Raw genomic sequence first — 25,671 nt, 5'->3', positions numbered from 1 at the left:
TTTTGTAAAGACTGAAATAAATGGAAATCCGAAGGTGCAAGGTCTGGTGAATACGGCAGATGAATCAGAACTTCCCAGCCAAGCTGTAACAGTTTCTGCCTTATCAAAAAGTTTCTGGTTATCAAAAAACATGTGGTCTTGTATTATCCTGATGGAAGATTATGTGTTTTCTGTTGATTAATTCTGGACGCTTCTTGCTGAGTGCTGCTTTCAGTTGGTCTGATTAGGAGCAGTAATTGTTGGAATTATTCATCTGGTTTTCTGGAAGGAGCTCGTGATAGAGGACTCCCTTCCAATCCCACCATATACACACATCACCTTCTTTGGATGAAGACCGGCCTTTGGTGTGGTTGGTGGTGGTTCATTTCACTTGCCCCATGATCTCTTCTGTTCCACATTGTTGTACAGTATCCATTTTTCATTGCCTGTCACAACTGGTTTTAAACATGTAACGTTTTCATTACGTTTCAGTAGAGAATCGCATGCAGAAATACAGTCAAAAAGGTTTTTCTCGCTTAACTTAGGTGGAACCCAAATGTCAAAGCAAATTCACATAACCAAGCTGGTGCAAATGATTTTCAACACTTGATTTAGATATTTTGAGTACGTCAGCTGTCTCCTGCGTGGTCTAACACTGATTGTTCTCAATTGTCTCGATTTGATCGCTGTCAACGTCAACTGGTCTACCCGACCGTGGAGCATCGCCCAGTGAGAAATCTCCAGCACGAAACTTCGCAAACCACTTTTGACACGTTCGATCAGCCACAGCACCGTCTCCATACACTGCACAAATCTTTTTGTGCGTTTCAGTTTCGTCTTTACCTTTCTTGAAATAATAAAGCATAATATGCCGAAAATGTTGCTTTTTTTCCTTCTGTCTTCAATATTAAAATGGTTACACAAAAACACACCAATTTTGATGTCTTTTTTTAAATGCACGCTGATATGACAGCTGTCACATACAAACTAACAAAATTGTTTCAAATGAAGTTAAAGACAGCTAAGTGCTACTAGAGCCATCTTACGGAGAAAACCGAACGAAACTTTTGGCCAACCCAATAGAAGGAAAACAGCCTCTGCACAGCATTCGATGGGAACTGGGCTGGAAGCTGGGAGACCAGCAGGAAGTAACCATCACAGACCTCGTGAGAGATTTTTGTGGGTTGTTTGTATCACATCTTCACTCGAGCTTCTTTTGGACAATCATCACTCTTTAAAATATAAGTTTTAAAATGATCTCTGCCCAGCTTTTATGACGTGCCAGCCAACATCCTTGTCAGTTTTAATGCCTTGTTATTTTTCTCAGTATAGGGTGAAAGAAAAGTGGTCTTAACCATTCAGTGGTTTTTGTAGCTCTACTTTGAGGAGAGCTTGTCTACAAATCAGATATCAACATGAAAGAATATTTCTGAAAATATGACATGCATAGATACTTAACAAACCTTAGACACAACAGGACCAAGAGTTTATCCTTTATGTTACAAAGAAACGGACTTCTTATAGATTACATGCTCGGTGAACAATCAATTTGATGACGTGTGATGTCTTAGACGGAGAATGTCAGGGAATCTGATTTGGATTCAGGTCACTGGCCTGAGTTCTGCCACTACCTCGTTGTGGTTAAGTTATTTAATGTATCAAGGCTGTAATGTCCACATTGAGACAATGTGGGGATTTTTAAAGTATGATCTCCATGTTACCCTGGAGATAAAAAATACAGTGAGTTTACGTTATTTGAATGATATATTTATACACAAAGTTGTGTTACAAGGGTCACGGGAATGATAAGTAACAGAAAAGGACTACAAATAAAATGATTCTGATAGTCTAAACTATCAATGAACGTATACTATTCAGTACGATTCTGTTGCTGCTACAAATATAAAATAAAATTAATTTGGAAAAAATTTTAAGCTTTTGGAGCCACAGATACTATGTGGTGACTTTGAGCATTCTTGGATATGCTACTGTATATTTATTATATATAATACAGTACAAATATTATATATGTATATATATATATATATATATGTATATATATATATATATATATATATATATATATATATAGAGAGAGAGAGAGAGAGAGAGAGAGAGAGAGAGAGAGAGAGAGAGAGAGAGAGAGAAAGAAAAGAACTTTAGGTCCAGCCAGAAATCTGACTTGGGTCACCAAAGTAAAAACTTTTGCTTTCACCCAATTTCTGAAGTCTACTTTGCCTCATAGAAACATAACCACTCCAGCTTTCGTATGATTAGTATTTCCACTATTTTACTTTCAACTAATTTGCATTTTATATTTAAAATGGGTCTCTGAGAGACAGCACGGTAATGAGTCTCACACTTTTTCCAAGTCTGACAATCTCGGCCTTTTTACTGAAGTGTTAAGGCCACATGCATTTAATATTATCAAAATAGTTGTATTTAAAACTTCCATCTTGTTATTATTTGATTTCTCCCTCTATGATTTGTCTTTTCCTGTCTTGTTTTTATTAAACATGTTGCTTTTAGTTTTTATGATTCCCACTTAATCTCCACTATCGGTTTATGTGGCAGGCAAAACCGTGGTCCCTCAAAGATATCCACGTGGACCTATGTGATGCCATATCCAAAAGGGAGTTATGAGTATGGGTGGAATTAAAGTTCCTAATCAGTTGACTTTAAAATTGGGAGCTCATCATGGACTATCTGCATTGACCCAACCTAATCACATAAACCCTTAAAAGTAAAGAACTTTTCCCAGCTGTAGTCAGACAGAAATGACACAGGAAAAAAAAGGCTTTAAAGACGGAGGAAGGAGGCTGTGAGCCCAGGAACACGGGTGGTCCCTAGGAACTGAGCACAACACATAGGAAAGGGGGCCCTGGTCCTACAGCCGCAGGAGCCGAATTCTGACCACCATCCACCGACCAGGGAAATGGATCCTCTCCTGGAGCCTCCGACACCTTGATCTTAGTGTGGTGAGACCTGCGTTACACCTCGGACCTACAGAGCTGTGAAACAATGAAAATGTGCTCCTAAACTACTAAGTTTTGAGGTAATGCTACATCAGCAGTAGAAAACTAACGTAGTTTATTCACTATATTTATTTTATTGTTTGGTGGTTGCCCAGGGTTTACAGTACACGTCACTGGCTATCATGTCTACCTTCAAATGATGTCACAGCCTTGACATCTGCTGTAAGGAACTTACCAGAGTGTACTTAGACCCCAATTCCTCCACACTTTCTGCAATTCATCCATTTTAATTCTACGTATTATAAACCCCACGCGCTGTTACAATGTTTGCTCTAAACAACTTAATAGCTTTTCAAGTGATTAAAAATGAGAAAAGAAACCCTTTTAAAGGAAACTTTGTTTTCTACGCATAACACTCTGACACCAAGTGTGTGGGTTTTCCGCCCAGCAGTACTCTATTTTCTGTGGACGGCAGTGAGGGTCCTGCAGCTCAGTTCAGTCCTTACCTCTGTCCTCAGATCCCAGAGCCTATGGGCTGAGCTCCACAAGACGGCGCCCACCCCACATACCAGCCGCGAGAGGTGGGGACTTGGGTCGACTGGGTTGCAGACGGGGGTTCCCACAACACTCCTCAGGTTCTGACTTATTAGAATGGCTCAGAACTCCGGGAAAACATTACCTACGTTTGCCAGTTCATTATAAAGGCAATTATAAAAGATAGCAATAGACAGCCCGATGAAGCGGTACCCAAGGGGAGTTCTGGAAGGTTCCCGGGCCGGAGCTTGTGTCCCACGGGGCTGGAGTGTGTCACCCTCTCAGCACGGGGGTGCACCCACCAACCCAGAAGTTCTCTGGACCCTGTGATTGGGGACTCTATGGAGACTCCATCACGGAGGCATGAATGACTATTAACTCCATCTCCTCCCGAGAGGACGGAGCGGGCCTGAAAGCTCCTCCCTCCTAACAGGGGCTTGGTCTTTCTGGGGACCGCCCCCCAACCTGAGGCCATCCAGGAGCACCAGAGTCGCCCCCTTCCGTAGAAGACGCTCCTTTCACCCAGCAGTTCCAGGGGATTCGGGAGCTCTGTGAAGGAGCTCCTATTACTCTCATCACGCAGGAAATAACAAGAGTTTTAGGAATCCTGTGTCAGGAACTGGGGTCAAAGACCAGATATTAGAACAAGATATGCTCCCAGCACCTCTACTACTCAGGAAATTAGGGTAACACAGACTCTGTGTCAGGAAACCTGGGCAGGGACCAAATGCATTATTTCTCACCATGTCACATGTCACCCCGATAGTCCTCTGCGTAGATAGAAACTTCCCCATGGCATCACTACCTTCTAGAAATTCCTGTAACATTTCTTGAAATCTCTCAACTTTGGATTGTTTAAAATGTCTTGATTTTAGGGCTTCCCTTGTGGCGCAGTGGTTGAGAGTCTGCCTGCCGATGCAGGGGACACGGGTTCGTGCCCCGGTCCGGGAAGATCCCACATGCCGCGGAGCGTCTGAGCTCGTGAGCCACGGCCGCTGAGCCTGTGCGTCCGGAGCCTGTGTTCCGCAACAGGAGAGGCCACAATAGTGAGAGGCCCGCGTACCGCAAAAAAAAAAAAAAAAAAAAAGTCTTGATTTTAGCTTTCTTTGCCAAGGATGGTAGTTTTTTTTCTTTTCTTTAAGCACATTAGAAATGTTCCACTGTGTTCTGGCCTCAAGTTCTCTGGCGAAAAGCTTGCCGATGTCCTGATCTCTGTTCCTCCCCACTTTATTGTTCTTCCAGCTGCTTTTAAGAGGCTCTTCTTAATGCTGACTTCCGGCATTTTGATCAGGGTATGCTTTGGTTCGTTCTTCTTTGTTTGTTTCTTGATGTTTGTTGTACTTGTATCTGTGGGTTTATAGTATTCATCAAGTTCAGAAAATTTCAGCCATTATTTCTTCATATAACTTTCTAAGCCTCACACCTCCAGTACTGTTATTCATAGGTAACGTATCTGACATGGCCCCAGAGTTCACTAAGACACAGGCTTCTGTTTGTTTCTTTCTTCCTATGTGCTTTATTTTGGGTAGTCTCTATCATCTCTCTTCAGGTACATGGACTTTTTCTTCTGCAGTGTCCAACATGCTTTTAACTCACCCAGCACATTCTTCATTTCTTGCCAGCTTCCCCAGACATACTATGTGGGTGTTTTCTTCATATATCCCCTCTTGCAACTGCTGTCCCTGTTTACCTTTATATAGCTGCGCATATTAATAATATTTACAATAGTTGTTGCAGGTCCCTGTATACTCATCCCACCGTCACTGTTATTTCTGGGTGTATTTTCTGGACTGCAGTTTCTCCAAGTTGTGGACCATATTTTTATGCTTCACAGCATACAGCATACTTGGCAGATCTCAACTGGATGCCGCACCTTGTGAATTTTAAGTTATCGGTGGCTGGGTTTTCTGGAATACCTCTACGTGTTATACTTACTTCTGGCATGAAGTTAAAAACCTGCACGTCAGTCTGACTCTGAAGGCAGCTTTAAGGCTTTGTTATGTGGGTGCAGAGCAGACCTTCACTCCAGGACAGATATAGTCCCACCAGCAAAGCAAGTCTTATTTCACCACAGGGACGAACACCCATTTCTTCATCTGCTCACCACTGGGTTGTGGCCAGTTTTGTAATTACAAGTAAAGTTGCCATAAACATTCACATATATGTTTCTATGTGAGTGTACGTTGTAATTTCTCAAGGATAAATATCTTGAGATGGGATTTCTGGGTCACATGGTACGTTTATGTTCCTTCTAGAAAACACTGCCCGACCGTTCTTCAAAGCGGCTGCACAACTTTGCATTCCCACCACGAGCGGACGAGAGACACAGTTACCCAGGCCCCACCTAGCACTGCTATTCATTTGGAGCCGTTCTCATAAGGATGTAACACGCATCTCACTGTGAACAAAAGTTTAGCATCTCCCTAATGTTGATGGACGTCCAGATTCTTTTCATGTGTTACTTACATCATATCCCTTCTTTGGTGATGTGTACAGATGTTCTGCCCACTTTTAGTTGGGTTGTTTGTTTTACCACTATTGAGAAATGAGTGTTATTTATATTTCCTAGATGCAAGTCCTTTATCAGATATGTATTTGCCAATATTTTGTCCCACTTTGTGGCTTGTCTTTTCAACGCTTCATCAGTAGCTTTCAAAAATCAAACATTTTTAACGCTGATGGAGTTTGGCATCACTTTTTCCTTTTATGCATCGTGTCTAAGAAACCTCTGCTGACCAAAGGTGACGTGTGTTTGTGCTTATGTTTTCTCCTATAAGTTTTATAGTCTTAGTCTGTCCACTTAGGACTGACTTTTACTTGAGGTAAATGATGACTTTGGGACTCTCTTCCATGGACTGCTCTGTTGGACACAAGTGAAACTCAGGCCACCCTTACCCCACTTGGGGAGAAAGTGAACCTCCCAGCTAGGAGCAGGGACTACACGTTCCCTTGTGCTCTGCACGTGCTGTAGGGCCTTGTGTTGCCCCATCGCGGGACGCACTGCAGCCTGGGCCCAGTGATCACATGGCCTGCCGGCCACGGCAGCTCCTCAGAGGGAAGCAGACACCAAGCTCTGGACCACTGCCTGGTTTCCCCAGGCTCTCTCCTGGTCACAGAGCCCAGGACGAGGTACACAGACGTGGTCCCTTCCCCAGGGTGGGCTGCTTGTCCCACTTCTAATCCCGACACCACCAGGGTCACTGCGGGCTTTGTTCCCGTAGCCGCGCATCTCAAAGGGAAAACCAGGCGCAAATGGGATCCCCTCCCCACCCTGTCCCAGCATCTCTACTTTCTTTCCTGGGCCTCAGAACTGCAGTCAAGGATAATCAGTCAAAATCAGTGCAAGGAACCCCAGGATCTTAAAGACAGTGACGCAAAATTAGTACATTTATGGATTATTATGAATGATCCCCTTTTAGTTTATATGTAATTAACTTTAAAACTAGTGAGAAGGTAATACTTCATATAAAAAAATTACTCATAAATACATTTAACTCGTTACCAACCCTCGCATTTTCCTGCAGATGTTAGAACACGGGGACGCAATGCTACGAGTGATACAGTCGAGACTAAATAAACAGAAAGTACATAAACTGTATTTAAAAAGCACGTGATGCTGTCTGCTTCTAGTATTTCTAAAAATGGCTCGCTCCCTATTCTTCTCCACTGCTCTGACTGGGTCTGTGTTGTGCGTCTGGGTTATAATGTGGCTCCAGTGTCCCAGCTGCGACATTCTTCTCATAAAAGGCTCAATGCCCAATTTCCAGGAGCTCACGACTCACAGTGTTATCATAAAGACAGGGGATCTGTGTGTGAAATGCTTTCCCATTGTCACAAAAAGGATCAAATCTGCTAGTCTGTCAATATGAGATGAGAGAAAAAATAACTGAGGGATAATTTAAATTTATAAAACTGAAATATGTATCAGTTAGGAAACTGACACAATGCAACATTCAAAAATGGCTTTTTAGAGTCTAAGGTAATTTGTACCTTATAACAAATTCAGAAATAACACACAGCTAGCTACGTATGGTTTGCTCAGAGTGGCTTCAGGTCACAGGCTGTGGTTCTGCATGGCGTGGCCTGAAGGTCTCCGACGGCTGTGACTTCCTGAAAGTTCCCCTTAGGTCTTTGCAAGGTTCTCCTTGCTTGAGAATGATAACTTTCATGAACTTTTATGATAGTTTTTTGAAACAGAAGTAACCTAGGGCTCAATTTTATAATAAATGTCATGCTTGAGATACTTATATTTTTAGGATGTTAAAAGTATGTGGCTTTCATCTGCATTAAAAGAATATTATATGCAAACAATTATATTAAAAAGAATAAAATTACCATGTCTGTATGCAGACAAGGATGGGAACCGCATTTAGGAGGAGGTTAGGTCATTTACTTTCTTCTCCTCTCCAGCGTTCCTGAGATATAGTTGACATAACATTGTATTATTTAGTCCAAAGTGTGCAGCATATCTCTTAGCAACTTTCAAATACACAACAGAGCGTTGTTAACTGTAGTCGCCATGCTGCACATTACATCCCAGGACTTATTTATCCCCAGAACCTCTTATCTTCTAAGTGGAAGTTTGTACCTTTCGATCCCTTTACTCAGGTCCCACATCACCCATGCCCACCTCTGGGAACTACCAATCTGCTCTCTGTAGCCATGAGTTCTCTTTTTTTTTAGATTCCTCATACACATGAGATCATAGGGTATTTGTCTTTCTCTGTCTGACTTATTTCACTTCTATCTGGGATATTTAAAAGAGAACATTTAAGTAAAGCCACGGTAATTGATTTACGTTGTAAAATTTGTCATTATCTTAAAACGCTTTCGATAGTTAAACTGAAATTTTTTAACGTGGTGTGAGACTCTATCAAAGTTTGTCTGAAAAAAGTAATTCTATATTTTACTTGTTACTTATTTTGTAACTCAGGTGTTGCTCAGCCATCAAGCATAGCTAGGGTGGGAAGCTGGGCACTGTGTTGAAAATAAATTACAACGAACCTTGTGGCAGAAGATAATGCTTAACTCTTGAGACATTTTCCAACATTCTCTCCTTTTATTTATTAATCCATTTTTGTCAGTGTCCTTCCTTTATCTGTTCCTTAAGTATTGGTATTCTATCTAAAGTGTGACACAAATGAACGTATCTACGAAACAGAAACAGATTCAGCCAGAGAACAGACTTGTGGCTGCCAAGAAGGAAGGAGCGGGTAGGGGAGGGAGGGATTGGGAGTGTGGGATTAGCAGATGCAAACTAATATATGTAGGATGGATAAACAACAAGGTCCTGCTGTGTAGCACAGGGAACTATATTCAATATCCTGTGATAAACCATAATGGAAAAGAGTATTAAACAAAAGGCTGTAAAAAAAATAGTAAATATTGGTATTCTAAGAACTCATTTCTCAACTCATTTTTTTCTATTTATTCACACCAGCTCGTGTAGGGATCACTCACTTACGAGGTCTTAACCAACATCGCTCAGAGCCCACAGCCTATGTCTTCAGCTCCCCTACCTTTTCTGAGGTTCACACTACGTAAGTATAAGCACAGGTCTTATCATATAAGACATTGTATGATAACAGTACACTGATTATATAATCAGATATACGCATATCTCAGACAAGTGTGGTTTATAGGATATAGTCTGAATCCACTTTTATTTTTCCTCTGATGCTCTCTACACATTGGTTCTTTGGCGAAAGTTTCATTCTATCTCTGGGTGAAAACTCAGGCGGTCCCCTAATTCCTTCAGCTCGGCTTCAGGTAACAAGTGTAGGTGAACTGGCATTTCAGAACGCCTGACTTCACGTCACCCACACAGCCCCAAACCTGACCCTCCCGGTCACTACCTGGGGATGTGGCAGAGGCAGTCATGTAAGCGGAGCATTATGTACCCCAATCCTTCTTCACTCCCTTTTTTTCTTATGACTCTCCTCTTACTTTCTCTTTTTTTTTATGACCACCTCCAGTTTGGAAGTAGGTGAAGGATACTTAAGGGCGGGTGGGGAGTTTCTCACCACACTGATGTCTGGCTGAGGACGGCTTTGTGCTGGGGGCGTTCATCAGGCTTTGAAAGCTTCACCTGTCTTTCTCCTTGTAGATCCTTGTATGGACCTTCCAGGGCTCCCCGGTGTGAACAACTGCATGTCCTGGGTATGTGACACTCCTCCGCCATCACCTCAGCCCCTGTGCACCGGGTGGTCCATTCTCTGTTGGGACTTACTCACTACTCCCTCTTGGGCAGAATCACGCTGGTTCTCACTCACATGGCTCAAATATTGTCCACAGTAAATATCCTTGTGTGTCTTGACCAAACACACAACTCCAAAGCAGCAGCAACTTTCCTTTGCTTTGACATCAAACAAGTAAGCAGCTCATGACTGTCTCTGACTCTCAGATTTTCCTGGTGAAATTCAGACCAGAATCCAATTGTCTGGGAACACACAGAAAACTGAGCGGTTTTGTTGAAATCTGTCCCTCAATTTGAAGTGAAGGGAAGAACAAATCTATCATCTTCTTAGATAACATTAAAAACTTTGGACAGTAAAACGTAAGTTTTTTTTGTTTTGTTTTTTTGCTGTATGCGGGCCTCTCACTGTTGTAGCCTCTCTCATTGTGGAGCACAGGCTCCGGACGCGCAGGCTCAGCGGTCATGGCTCACGGGCCCAGCCGCTCCGCGGCACGTGGGATCTTCCCGGACCGGGGCACGAACCCGTGTCCCCTGCATCCGCAGGCGGACTCTCAACCACTGCGCCACCAGGGAAGCCCCATAAGTTTGTTTTGAGGTAGTGAATACATTTAGGGAAAGACATCCAAAGCAGTACAAGTCGTTCATTATCAGCCCAGGACAGGGATCCGGGGAAGGAAACGCTTAGACAAGACTCACTCAGGGACTCGCTTGGGCAGAAAGACTGATATCCCAGACCTGGTCAGGCACAGTAAGGATAGGGGAGTATCCTTCACTCGTAAAAGGAAAGAGAAATCACTGTGCAGTACCCTCTGAATTTTATATACCCCATGACTTATGAAATATTTAGCATACAGAAATCTTCAATTAAGGATATAAAAATTATCATGGAAATAAATGGTTTATCGTATGAAAATCATCTCCTTAAAATAATCTTTGTAGGTAGAGATATAAAGTACTAGGGATGCCCACCAAAATACTTTTTCCTAATATTAAGGACATGGTTTTAATCATTAAATCTCAAGATACCAAAAACCTGGGTAGAGTTTTGAAATTTGCAAGTTAGCGCCAAGACTAATATGAGTAAATTTGACAAAGAGATAATTTAATCGACAAAAATCTTTCTCTTGTGAGTTGGTACAGATTATCAATATAACTCAACTCAAGAAAGCTTTAAATACATGTATTAATCCCACTCTACAAAAGTTATTTGTATTTATAAGAAAAGAAACAAAAACATTCAGAAACATGATAATAAAGGCAAAATAACGATTAGTAATTTTTGCAAACATTTTAAAAATCTTTAGCCAAGATGAAATAGGAAACTATCCTCTTCGTGCAAGTGTCTTTATATGTCTTTATGTGTACGAGTGTGTCAGAGGCAGCTATCACAATCGACGTGAATTATGTATTTGAACTAGTTTAATATACTTTGAGTACTGAGAGATCCACTGGGAGGTTACACAAAGACGCAAAGAGCAGAAGTTCATAAGTTCAGAGCCCACAAAATCTATATTCAAATCCCAGCTCTACCACTTACTTATTGTGTGACTTCACGTTTTAACTCTCAACCTTCTTCATTATAAAGTGGAGAAAATAATATCCATCCCGTCCCCTTATCCTCCACATTCACCAATCCTTATAATCCTTTAGCGCACTGAAATTCCCATGAGACATCTAAAATCACTTTTAATAAACGCCTAGCAATGTCTCTTCTCTTCAAAGATGTGGCAAAATTTTCTGAAAGGCAGAAGTTATCAAACACAAAGTCTTTATAATCGAAGAAAGTCTCTCAACGTTCCTGAGTGTTTACGCCACTGTAGAGAATGGAGTTATTCACATCTAGAATGTAGACACGTAGCAGTTCAGTCCCTCATCTTAGGGAAATGCAAGCCTATATTAACAACTGCATCTGTTTAGGCAGCAAATATATCAGCATAACTGAGATTCACAAAAAATCAATGAAAAGCCATCCAAAGGAAAGCAAAAACTCATTAAATGTAAATTTTGAAACATAGTCAAATTGACTGATGGATTGCCCTTACTCAACGAAGGTTTAAAATTTTAAAGAGTACTGTAATACCAAAAAACAAAAAAAAACAAAAAAGAAGACTGTTAAATTCAGGAAGGAAGAGGGGTAAACAGGAATATGTAATGGAAGATAAAGTATCATTTTAGCCCACCTTGGGTTCAATACACAGGTCTGGTAGATTCAAAGACAAAAATAAGGTAAGACAAAAATCCTCTCCTCAACCTGTCATTTAAACAGTTATTTTAGATTCTGTTTCCAGTAATGTCTGAGTAACATATACTGGACTGATTCTCCTACTCATAAATTGTTAAACGCTGCACATAATTTAAAAAAAAGATAGGAGGGAACCAAAGAGTGGATAAGAAGAAGCAGGCACACTCTGGTGGGTAAGCCACACTCTGAGGAGGGAAGTTCTATGGAGTGAATTCTCAGGTCTCACTGTTTTTGAACCTGGGGACAGATCTGGCATGGCAAATCACATGAGGGACAATGTTGGCAAAAGAATGCAGACATTCCAGCTGGCAAGAATCAAAAGACTGTTTAAAACTGCTGAAGATCTAGGTCGAAGAAATTCGGGAAGGAAAAGAGCCAGAGAGCCCAACATTGTCTGCCCTAGATTCTGATGACCCATCAGACACACACACACACACACACGCACACACGCACACCGTGGACTCAACTCACCTCCACTAGAGGCTGCAAATCTGAACTGAGGTTAGAGCTGGTGCCCAAGAAATATAGTTTTCATTTAGAGCTCAACAAAATTAATCACCTGCTAAAACAAAAAACACTCAGTGGACTAAACTAACATAACAAAGCCTCCCACAATTTAATATCCATAACCTTGGGGGCACCATCCAGAATTAGGAGATCTATGAAGCACCAGGGAAATGCGACATGTTCTTAAAAGAGATGATCAACTGAGAATAAACCTGAGACGAACCAGTTGCTGAGTTAGCGGACAAAATTTTAAAGCAAATAAAATAGCTCTCTTTAATGAAGAAAAAAATATGCTTGTAATAACTGCAATGACAGGGATGATCAGAAGAGAAGTAGAAATTATAAGAAAGAACTAAATAGAAATTCAAGAATAAAATAATAGATAAAGCTGCACAACTTAAAAAAAAATCACAGATGAAGCCAAGAGCAGAAGTGACTTCACAGAGGAAAGAAAGATACTTGTGTATAGATCAGCTGCAAGGATCTACTGGAAGAAAAGCCAGGATAGGAATAAGTAGAGCCTCTGAGACTGTTACATTGTATCAGGGAGCATAACACATGTAATTCAAGCCCAGAAGAGAAGAGAGAGAGAGAAAGGGGCAGGAGAAGTCGTCGGAGGAAAGGTGGTGGAAGTTTTGATAAATACCTAAATTTACAGATTAAAGAGATGTAACAGTCCTCAAGCAAAAACACAAAGGAGGTCATTTCTAGTCGAACTGTTAAGAACTAAAGATAAACGACACATCACAATTAAACGATTCAGTTAAATCCTGGTATCCCATCAGAAATTACAGAGTCCAGGAAGGAAGGGTTGAATGATATCTTTAAATGAAGAAAGAAAACATGTTTTTAATGCTTTCAAAAATCTATATCCATTGAAAATATTCTTCAGGCAAGAATTCCCTGCTTCCACTGAGGGAGGAAGTTGAAAAGAGTATTTTTCTCACCCTAACAATAAGAAAAATATGAATAATCTACAAAACCACAATTTTTTGAGCTCATCAGGGACTCTGTGTCTCTGGGTAGTGTAATAACTCAGGACCCACGACAGGCTTGGGGCTCCAGAAGGAGACAGTGCGAGCATGTGATCACCTGAGAAAGCCACAGAACATTATATAAGCTATGGAGGAGAACGCAGCCAAGATCTTCCATGAATTGCGGAAGGCTTAGTGTATGTCTACTCTATGACAGCAGACAACCCCTGGAAGCCACAAAAGGAAGAGGGATCCACAAGCACCAACAGATTTTATTCCACAGACCTCAGCAACTGCTTTCAAGAAAGACACGGGGTGGGACAAGAGACCCAGGAAAGCCACCTGAGAAGCAGAAGCTGCTGTGAGAAAGTATGAGGGTCCTCCTATGCCCCCTTTCCTGTACCCCTCACAGAGCAAGCCTGAGGTTCCTGGGGGAGAGCGGGAGCCTCTGTCACCCTGTGGACACAGCTGAGGATACCTCACCACAGGAGTGGGGAAGAAAAGCCCAGCTCTCTCTGAGTGACAGCAGGACAATATTCAGGGTACAGATCACGGGAGAACCCTGCCACCAGCGGAAGATCGGGTCTCTGAGAAGGCCCCACCTCGAGACCCAGGTACATGGTCCTACCTACAGCTACAGCTCAACCAGAACAGAAAGGGATCTCCTAGGTCCGGGTAGCAACTGTCGAATACCGAGTATCAGTAGCCTGCCAGTGGGGGAAAGACCATGAAGGGGGACCTTCCTTGAGGCTGGGTTTCAAAGGAAAATCGTAAAGAAGCGTGTGGAGAAAAAGGCCATGGTAGCTAGCCTCACCACAAGCACAGGGCAGCACAAAGAAATCTGAAGCCTGAGGTGCAGTGAAAGTAATAATAAACAATAATAATAACAATTATTATTATAATAAATAATAAACCAAAGCACAATAATAAACCAAAGCACAACCAAGTTCAGGTATATGACTGGACCGACTTGATCACCTTATCAAAGGCCAAGCAAAAAAAACAGGAGGCAACGTCACTTCCAGGCACAAATACTATTTACCTCAGTCTTACTATCTACTCAACATGTCCACTTTTAACGAAAGAAACATACAAAAATGGAAGGAAAGTTTTAAAAACATTGCTATGAGACGAAACACTCAATAGGAACAAACTCAGATATGACAGAGGCAGCAACTATCAGAGAAGTAATTTAAAATGAATATGATTAATAGATTAGATGCTGTAGTATAAAAGGTAAAATCTGCATTAAAACTATAGGCAGAAACTGTAAGAACAAAAACCCAAAAGATATGTCAGGAGAAGTAGGGAGAGGGGGCGGGGCAGGAGTGCAGGGCATACAAGGTCTGTAGATCATTATCATACAGACCAACAGACAGTGACTGAAATGGCAGAAGGGAAAGAGAGAAAATAGGGTAGAAGAAGTATTTCAAGAGTTAATGAAGAATCCTCCAAATTAATGAGATACCTCAGACCATAGAGGTAAGAATCTTAGAGGACACCAAACAGGATAAGAACCAAACAAAGAAACAAAACCTAGACACGTCAGAGTCAAAAACCAGTGATGGGGAGAAAAATCTTTAAAGCAGCTCGAGGCACAATACACATTTCTACAGAGGAACAAAGAGACGAGAATGACCAGCTGACTTCCCAGCTGCAACCACAGAAGCCAGAATACAAGGAAAATTCATCTGTAACGTGCTGAAAGAAAATGGGCTCTTGACCCCAAACTATTTACCCAGAGAAATTACCTTTGCAAAAGAAAGGTGAAGTACCTTTCAAGAAACAAAAACGGGAGAAAATTTATTTAAAACAGATGCGATCTATAAGAATTGTTGAAAAAAAAAAAAAGATTTCTTTAGGCAGAATAAATATGATATTAGGTAGAAACTTGGATTGCTACAAAAAAGAAACTGAAGATTTCTGGATGCTGCATAAATGAAGATAAATAGGAAATTCAGGTTTTTAATTTCACATTGTTTTAAAAGATAAGTGAATGTCTACTCTAAAGGCATTAGCAATGCATTTGTATTTGTAGCATATGTAAAAGCAAAACATACGTCAAAATGGCACAAAAGATGGGATAAATTGAGAGCTGTAATTCCTTCTAATGTATACAAAATGGCAAAACAGTATTTGAAGGTAGCTTGTGAAAAATTAAATTTATATCTTATAAATCCTAGAGCAACCAATAAAAATCTTTTAAAAGAAGGTAAAGTAAAAGTAATGTCAAGAGCAGAGTCAAATGAAATCATAAAAATACTTAACTGGTCCAAAACAAGGCATTATAAGAAAAGAAAATGGGCAAAGAGGAGATGGAAAAAATAAAAAATAACTAGGAAGAAAGGAGATTGTAATTAAACCATAACAGTAACTGTATAAAATGCAAATAACCTAAGCATACCAATTAAAATACAAAAAAAAATGCCAGGCTGAATAAAAAACCAAGGCTCAACTATATATTATCCTAAAGGAAACCATTAAAAAAATGGCATAGAGTGAAATTAATAGATGGGGAAAAAAATATCACGCAAACACTAATGAAAAGAAAGCCAAACTGATTCTACTAATAATATATTTGACTTCAGAATAAGGAATGTTACCAAGATAAAAAGGGGCATTATATAATAATAAATTGTTCAGTAAGAAGACAAAACAACCCTAAATGCGCTGTTATCAGAAATGAAGCTTCAAAATACGTGACAAGGGGATTTCCCTGGTGGTCCCGTTGTAAAGAATCTGCCTTCCACTGCAGGGGACGTGGGTTTGATCCCTGGTCCATGAACTAAGATCCCACATGCTGCGGGGCAACTAAGCCCGTGCGCCACAACTACCGAGCTCCCATCCTCAATGAGAGCCCGTGGGCTGCAAACTACAGAGCCCACGCGCTCGGAGCCTGTGCGTCACAACCAGAGAGAAAAAACCCTAAAGCCACAACTAGAGAGAAGCCCGTGTGCTGCAACGAAAGATCCCGTGTGCCTCAACAAAGATCCCGCGTGCTGCAGCTAAGACCCAACACAGCCAAAAAGAAAAAAACCCGAAAAAACGAAACACATGACAAAAAACGGAACAGAACTGAATGGAAGAACAGAAAAATTCCCAGTTATATCTGGAGACTTCAACACTATTCTATAAAAAAAAAATCAGTGGAACAAGTAGACGGAAAAGAGTATAGAAGAGCCGAACAAAATTTGCAACAAACTTGAAATAACTTCTACCGATAGAACACTCCAACACATAATAACAGAATACAGGCTCCTTTCAAGTGCATTTGGAACATATTGTAAACCATAAAACGGACTTTAACACATTTGAAAGAACTAAACCCATATGAAGAATGACATCAGAACGTAACACAATTACAGGAGAAATGCATCACAGAGAAGCTCTCAAAAAACAGAGATTAAAGAGAAAATAGAGGCATAGAGAATAAATGTGGCTTAAATAATTGCAAAGATGTTATTTTAAATCAGTAAGGAAATATGATCTATTGCCAGAATCCTATCACACGCCAATAAACGGGATGGTTTAGAGATTTAAGTGCAAAAATATATACATTAGAAGAATATCCATATCAGTATTTTCTTAGGGAAGTCTCTCTCACAAACTAAGAACTCTGACATCAAAAAAGATGCCATGAGAACATATTTGCAATACGATGACGATTTAAAAGGTTAAAATGATGGAGAGTAATCAGCCTGCTGCCACGTACTGTGTATAGTGTGAGATCATTTACATTAAAAATGCTTATGTGAATATATATGCTTGTGTGAGAATGAAGTAGGATTGGAAACCATGTGTACCAGGTTGGTAACAATTTTCACCTAATGAGGGAAGGAACGGATGGAGTTGGTAAAAGGACAATAGTTCTCTTCATGTTCCTTCATGTGCATTACAAAGATAAGCATGTGAAGGGCTTCCCTGGTGGCGCAGTGGTTGAGAGTCCGCCTGCCGATGCGGGGGACACGGGTTCGTGCCCCGGTCCGGGAAGATCCCACGTGCCGCGGAGCGGCTGGGCCCGGTGAGCCATGGCCGCTGAGCCTGCGCGTCCGGAGCCTGTGCTCCGCAACGGGAGAGGCCACAACAGTGAGAGGCGCGCGTACCGCAAAAAAAAAAAAAAAAAAGCACGTTACACGTAATCAAAATATATGATATTAAAAATTAAATAGGAAAGAACAATGTTATATATGTTTCCTTCCCAGCTGTGACACATTAGAATAATTTAATACTCATTAATGTCTCAAAGGAATCCTCATAAAATGAATCGCTTTTTAATTGGCTAGCCTGTGGCCCAAGGACCACTGTGGTGTCTAGAATCACTTGTTGCCACATTAAATAACCTACGGCAGTTATGCGTTTGAGCTATTTTATTTCCTTATTACACTTTGTCCCTTCGTTTTTGCTATCACTTTTTGTTGCTTTCAAGACATCTACTAAGCAAACATTCCAGGTTTTTGTGTATTACTCAACTGGCATTATTAGAGTAAAATTTGACAAAAATAATGCTTACTTATAAATGACTGAATATATATGACATATATATGGAATGTGAAACTTTATGTTTTGTTTTCTTTTTCTGTACAGATTTTAAAAAACCTCTGTTGGTTTTTTTTGGGGGGCGGAGGGTACTTTATCCCTTTTTTTCTAGGTTCAAATAGTTCAAATTACTGGTTAAATGTGCTCTGAACACCCTACATGATTGTATTTTGAAATCAAGGTATTTATTTAGTCGAAAATGGAATGTAATAAAATTGACAATAGTTCACTTACCCTGTGAGAAGCAACCAGCAGCCTACTTTTTAATGATTCCCAAGTTTTCAAAGCTAATAATGATTTCCTCTATTTGGAATACTACACTTCCTAAAGACTAGTCTCACCAAAATTTAGTGCTAGTAAATTCAACTGGATAATTTCCCAGGTTATAATAACGTAACAAAACATTTTTATTATAATACATCATTCACTTAGCACCTTATTTTATATTTATCGTTTCAATCTAACTAAATATGAAATACATAATTTCAATCTAGCTAAATAGGAAATACATAATTTCTATAAAATTACATCTAAATATTAAGACAATACCTTAGCAATAATTAGTGTATAATTAAATTTTATTAAGGAGAGAGTTATTGGAACTACCTACTAAAAGTAGAAAATGCAGATAACAAACACAACAAGCAGTGATCTGAATTTTCATTTTATTACTTGAAATAAGAAAACTTATCCACCGACTTTAGAGACCTTTGTTTTCAAAAATGAAGTTCCCTGCTATACCTAGAATGTTCCTGATTAAATTAAAATGGGACATTTTACGAATGTGCCGATTACTTTACACATGCAAAGTAGAGTAGTGAATTTCACATTGTTTAAGGACAGAAAGCGCTGACAAAGCAGACCCGCGGGGACACCATTCTCCACTCTCCTGTGCCCACACTTCAGTGGCGGCCAGCGCCATCCCTGAACTCATTCTCTGACTCGTACTGTCTATTCGTCTATAAGGTTAGATCAAAGAGATGTAAGTTTTCAGAGTTATTTTGTAAGAAAATAAATATTCTATTCACAAACAGTCTAACAACATAGAAAGTAAACTCTATATTTCCAGACAGTAAACAGGGGCCATTTTAATGAAAATTACCTTTGATTTAAACATCGCTAGAGATACAGATCCATGAAAAGACGAGTATCTATCTCAAGGGTAACACGGTACGTGTTAAACAACAGATACTGGCACTTAAGCATACTTATTTGCACAACCAGAAAAATATACCCGTCTTGGCCCTCCCTTACATATTCGCCCCTGGCAATAATATTTCGACGTTTGAATGCAAACAAGAATTTTTCTCTGAATTGTTTTCCAGATCTGTCACTCTTTCTAGGTTAAACGGGAAGTTGGCTGGTGAAGCATAAGGCAGGTACTCTGACCACTCAAAACGCAGTGACCTGCCCCCCACCCCCAGGATGGACTTCATTCTACTGTCCCCTCATTGTACAGCGAGTGTTGCAGTCTAAAGTTGGGGTGCAGGTCAGGATGGGGGCTTCCCGTCCCCACGGAGGGACAGACTAGGGGTCCGAGGATGGACAGGAGGGGACGGACTCTGAGAGCCTGGCCGCAGACAACCGTAGGCTCTGGGGAAGGTCAAGACCCACTCCCTCTAGCCCTGGCACCGCGGGCTGGGTTCCACGATGGAGGCCAGCCCAGCTAAGGGACCCGCGGGGGGGAGTGGCCTCTTTCAAGGCTCAGAGACCGGGGGCTTTCCTGATGCTTTGAGGAAAAGCCAAAGGGAGGCTCTTCCCACCTCGTGAGAGAAGGCTGCCAACGAAGGGTCGGCCCCTAACAGACGGGCCCCAGTGAGCAGACTAAGGAAGGTCAGCGCATGGAAAGGACCCAACAGCCGGAGGGAAAAATCAATGACACGCGGAGCTGAGTGAGTGAGGAGACAGCCCACTTACATTTAAACACACGCTCGGGTGCCTCCGGGCGCACACATTTAAAAGTACACAACTGCTCTGTAGACCAAAAACCGTCATTTCCCGGCTAAGCCATCCCGCACGTGCATTGTAGGTGGGCAGCAAACTAGGGGCCCAGACGACACATCAGAACACAGACCAGAGCCGTGAAAGGGCTGAAATTCTGCATAACACAGAGACGGCTGCAGCGTCTCACATTCCTGCTTGGTAGGTGAGAGGGTCAACCGCGCAGAGAAGCATTTCCGAAGTCCTCAGTTTTGCTGCCTCTTAATCCCCACTGCCCTCTTCCCCGACAAAGGTGCTTCTAGCCCTGCTCACCCCTTCCTGGAAAGGAAAAGCCTTCTTCTGTTTGATGTGAGAAGCTTGCAAGTTTGAGGTTGAGGTATTCTCCCCATCGCAAGAGTCTTTAAATAAAGTCTCTCTTTACTTAGTCTGGGTTTGTTCCCCCTTTTCTTTTCCCCCGAGACATGGATGGTTGATCGGATGGGGATCCCACACGTCTGAAGCAAGGCCCTGCAGTGACACCCCACCTTGTGGTGGATGGTGGGCAGGACACGCAGCAGGCTTCGCTCTGCGCTGCTTCTTATTTGACATTTTTATGGTGTCCTGAACACCCCTTGGGCCCCACTGTCTTCACCCAGGGCTTCTCTGCTCAGTCCCGACCCTCCACTCCTGCGGTCAGTCACTCAAGTTCAGGGCTCCGTCCCAGCAGGGGCAGGTCTCGAGGGGTTCAGGGGCTCCAGGAGCAACCACCTTGGGCTAAAAAAGCTCATTTTGTTAAAAATATAGTTTCATCCTAAGATAAAATTTACCCTAAGATAAAATTTATCCTAACACTAATTTTCAAAACCTGTATAAGATAAAATCTACACGGATACAAAAAATGATGAAATGTTCCCCCCAAAATTATTTGTCATGGTCACTGCTGGCTAATATTTAAAGGGTGTATTTATTCACATAATATTTTAAAATTAGTGTTAAATATTATACTGGTACAAAACTAAAATGTGATTTCTTTTCTTCTCTAATGACAAAATTTTCTTGGATTATTGGTCTACTCTTGAAAAGAGATTGTAGGGCTTCCCTGGTGGCGCAGTGGTTGAGAGTCCGCCTGCCGATGCAGGGGACATGGGTTCGTGCCCCGGTCCGGGAGGATCCCACGTGCCGCAGAGCGGCTGGGCCCGTGAGCCGTGGCCGCTGAGCCTGCGCGTCCGGAGCCTGTGCTCCGCAATGCCGGGAGAGGCCACAACAGTGAGAGGCCAGCGTACCGCAAAAAAAAAAAAAAAAAAAAAAAAAAAAAAGATTGTAAAATAACTTTTTCTTTGTCTTCTGGGCAATCTGCCTGAATGGTAAACATTCTGTGTCTGATCAGAATATTTTCCTGTGCCTTATGTTTATCTTAATTATTAAAATTTTATCTTAATTATTAAAAAGAGAGTCAGAAGCCAACTATGTATGTTTACAAGAAAGACACTGAAGTCTAAGTAATAAATAAAGACAGACAATAAAAATGTTAGCAAGTATATCAGGCAAATGTAATAAATTTGAAAGTAGGAGTGGTAATATTACTATCCGATAACGTGAAATCTATGCTAAAAAGTGGTAAGTAGGGTACAGTATAATAAAATAAAGGGATAAGAAGCATAATTAATGGATAAAACAGAAATAAATCCATATATCTAAAAAACAGAGGAGCAAACACATACAGCAAAAAGCACAAAAAGTACTAGAAGGACCTATTTAAATACAATTATAATGTAATCCATCAATATGGATTTCTCAGAATTAAACATATAAGCTGACATAACTTAGGACGCTTTTTTGTTTGGTTTTGTGCTATGGACTGAATTGTGTCCCTCACCCCCAAATTCATGAATATGAAGCTCTACCCCCCAAAGTGATGGCATTTGGAGGTGTGGGCTTTGGAAGGTGATTAGGTCATGAAGGGAGAACCTCATGACGCGATCAGTGGCCTAAAAGACAGACTCCAGATCTCTCTCTCGCTCTCTCTCTCTCTCTCTCTGCCTTGTGAGAAGACAGCTGCCTCCAAGCCTGGAAGTGAGCCTTCACCCAGACCCCAATCTGCCAGCACCTGATCTAGGACTTCCCCGTCTCCAGAATTTGAGAAGCAAATGTGTAGTATTCAATCCACCGGGTCTAGGGTATTTAATTATAGTAGCCCGAGTTAAGACATTTTATTTTGTTTTGCTGTGCAAAAGCCCCGCCAACCTTTGCCAATATTTTGTGAACAATTCACTACCAAAAAAGGAAACCAAGATTAGATTAACAATGAAATGTAACAGCATGCTCACCAGAATGAACAGTTAAAAAGAATGGTAGTGATTTTTTTACTTCCAGGAATCAAGGCAAAAGTTAACTCTTCGTGCTTTGCTGTTAGAAATTAGAAAGGCCCTAAGCTTTTCGCAAAGCAGTCTGGTAACATCTATTCTTGTTTATAATTTGAAATGCGAAGTAATATTGACCTATTACTTCGACTACCTGGAATCTTCCTTATAGAAATAAAAGCCTACCAATTAACCACAGAATTGATTGAGAAGGAGAAAATAATCATTCCTAGGGGAACAAGTGCTTGATTAAATTATGGTGTATCCACACAATGTAGTATTTTGATGGCTTCTTTGCTTCATCCATCCATTAATTCTACTCAGTTTTAACGTTAGTGAATGCTACGTGTCAAATTATTCTACATTCTGATGATACAATGGTGATCTCTCATTTATGGTTCTCTAGTGTGCAGAGAGAGAGAAAATAAACAAAAAATGTGTAGATGAATATTATAGTAGACGGTGAGAGATGCTATGGAGGAAAAACAGGACTAGAAAAGAGATGGGGAGCCCAGTACTGGAGGGCCGGTGTCAGGAGAGGCTTCACCCAGGGGTAGGTGGGTCTCAGGAGCTGAGGGACTCGGCCACTCCCCATCTAGGGACTTGTCTTATCTTTTAACAGCTTCCTTCTGGAGATTTACTCCCTTTGGCCTCTGACCCCTTCAGGCTCTATAAATAATCCTCTACCTACTGTTTCACTGATTCTGCAAAGACATTCAACTCCCAAAGAGCTTCCTGTTAATTCGCCCACAATATTAAGACTGTCTCATTTTTTGTAAGAAAAAGCCAGAAAGGGAAATAATATTTAGGAGTGTGTACAATTAACCAGGCATTGTACTGCGTGTCCTACAAGCTCTCCTTTTAACCATTTCCAAATACAGGCGGGATTATTAGTCTTAACTAAGCTCAACAAAGAAAGGTGAGAGTGAGAAATAAAAATATCCAAGTATGAGTACTGGGAGAACAGGTGTGGACATGAATCAAAAAAGTCAATACGGAAGGATCTGGAACAAAACTTTGCGCTATGCCAGACATGAATACAGGGGCAAACGTACTTTATTATTTCTATTAAGTAAGATCAGGCATCTTACTTACTCTCAAGGCATCAAAAAATTAGCTTCTGTCAAAAATTTAAACGATAATTCTGGAGACAAGCCTGGAAGCACTCCTACGAGGTAGGGAAATACTGTGGTTTCTTTGAGGACTTCCTAAGAAGAAGCATATAGATGTGGCCACCACACATTCACACACAATTATTATGTCTTTCTGTGAAAGCTGAATGAAAAATAATGATTACATTCTTTTGAACATAAATACGATCCATAAACACCAAGTGTTGGGATACAGAAAATTCCTTGGTGACAGGAAAACAAATGGGGCATTTTAGGAAACACAGATTAGGGATGGCCGTGCCCTCTTTATCAAGTGATTCTGTTAGAAATGTGTAGCTGAGGGTTGCGAGTGGGAGTTCACAGCCTCATGGCAATAAGCAGCGGGCAATGGGCCCTTCTCTTGTCAGCCGGACACTGCCCCTGATCACTGCCCCACCTTCGCCCCTTGCATCTTAGAGCGAATGAGGCGGTCTTGGAAAGCTCCCCCCAATTAAGCTCAGGTTTCAGTATCTTTCTTTTACATGCATGTAAAATGCTATAGATATTTTTTATAAATGAAAAAATATAAAATGAAGAGTTCATAAAATTATTCATAGCAAGTGCACTATTTCAGGTTGCAGCTCCTATTTCTAAGAAATGAAAACACACTTTTACATAGATTATATAGATGAAAGAATCACGTAAGATTCGTTTGGCTCTTAGTTCCTTCTTTCTTTTTTATTTATTTATTTATTTTTTTGCGGTACGCGGGCCTCTCACTGTTGTGGCCTCTCCCGCTGCGGAGCACAGGCTCCGGACGCGCAGGCTCAGCGGCCATGGCTCACGGGCCCAGCCGCTCTGCGGCATGTGGGATCTTCCCGGACCGGGGCACGAACCCGTGTCTCCTGCATCGGCAGGCGGACTCTCAACCACTGCGCCACCAGGGAAGCCCCTCCTTCTTTCTTTGATGAATCTGATTTGCAGCGTGGTAAACATCCTGTTTCTACTGACATACTTGGGTCAAATCAGAAATGACTACAGTGGAGGAGGGCTAATCGTGTTGTTTAAAAATCTAAGCACTTCAAAATTATTACCTTTGCTCCCCGTGTTGTTCTACTCTTTAGCACTTCAGCCAAAAGACTGGAAAATATTCCTACTCTTTCAATTCAACTGGAAGCTCAATGCTGTCTCTAATTCCTTTTCCAATCGGAGTTGTCACAAACGCTTTATTTCCTTGCAAAATACATGTCATGGCTGAGCTTGGAAGTAAAAACAACGTTCAGACTTCTGTTCAGCATCTAAGTAAACAGGAAACTTTGACCTAAGTGATTCACTGGACATAAAATCCCATATCAAAGACAACGACACACATCAAATTTAGAAGCCTTACTGCTTCTCTCCGGCCGCAGCGATGCTTTCGTCTTCTTGTTCTGGCCTCCACTCTCATGCAGGGCCTTGAACCAGTCCCGCAGTCTGCTGGCCATCTCCCTGAGCTCCAGGTCACTGCAGCCTGGAAACAAAGAGGAACAACACAAAGCCTGAAGAGTCACTGAGCATCATGTCAGAGCCAGTTCTCAAATTATTCCAATACCTAAAAGGGGAAAACGAATACAGTTGCTAATTGTGCTTTAGCCTTGAAGAACGAAATATGTGTTTGCAACATAACAAGATGTAGTATAACAGTAACATTTCTTTAATAAAGAAATATGACTAGTGGAATTCTGCCTGCACTCTTCAGAGGCTCTGCCTGTTAACATCACATGGGTCTAGTCATAATATTTACGTACTGAATACATCACGGGAAGATGCTGGTGGATCGTCTGGGGAAACAAGGGGCTGAAACACCAAAATGAATACGTACACATTTATTATTGGCTCTACCTATTATAACAGCTTATGAATTATAAACCTCCATTAGTATGTGCTATATATATAGGAATTATCAAATATAAACATGTGCTGTTTTTATTTGGTTTAATCTTAATCCTACATATTTTTTGACCACAGAAAAGGAAGAGCTCTTATTTGACATTAGGAAAATATTTAAGAAAATGACACCATATTTCTGTTGTACAAGAAAGGTGTTAGCAAACGTTGACGTTTGGACTTAATTCCTCTTTTCAAAATATTGTTATTTACCAATAATTATGCTCTTAAAATCAGTCTATACAATAAGAGTAGCAGAATATATTTTATAATATGTATGCGTGTGTGTGAGACTAGTGCTAAAATATGGTATGTCAAATTCAGTTAATTTGTTGCCAAAATATTTTGAAAATATAAGAACTACTTATTTATATTGTTACCGGAGACCTCATTCCTCTTCAAGTACCTAATGTGTAATTTCCTGAACCAAG

At 41.0% G+C, this 25,671-nt stretch overlaps 1 protein-coding gene across 2 annotated transcripts in view; it reads right to left on the bottom strand.

Annotated features, from left to right (window-relative positions):
- Positions 1-25,671, bottom strand: part of SPOCK3 (SPARC (osteonectin), cwcv and kazal like domains proteoglycan 3) — a 375,656-nt gene that overhangs the window by 18,265 nt on the left and 331,720 nt on the right. For both annotated transcript variants that reach the window (XM_032635108.1, XM_032635107.1), the window contains one exon: positions 24,705-24,824. In XM_032635108.1, the coding sequence (XP_032490999.1) occupies positions 24,705-24,824 (120 nt within the window). The remainder of the gene's footprint in view (positions 1-24,704; positions 24,825-25,671) is intronic.

This window comes from Phocoena sinus, chromosome 6 (assembly GCF_008692025.1).
Source record: "Phocoena sinus isolate mPhoSin1 chromosome 6, mPhoSin1.pri, whole genome shotgun sequence".
Lineage (NCBI taxonomy): Eukaryota > Metazoa > Chordata > Mammalia > Artiodactyla > Phocoenidae > Phocoena > Phocoena sinus.
This window is presented reverse-complemented; position numbering and strand designations above follow the sequence as displayed.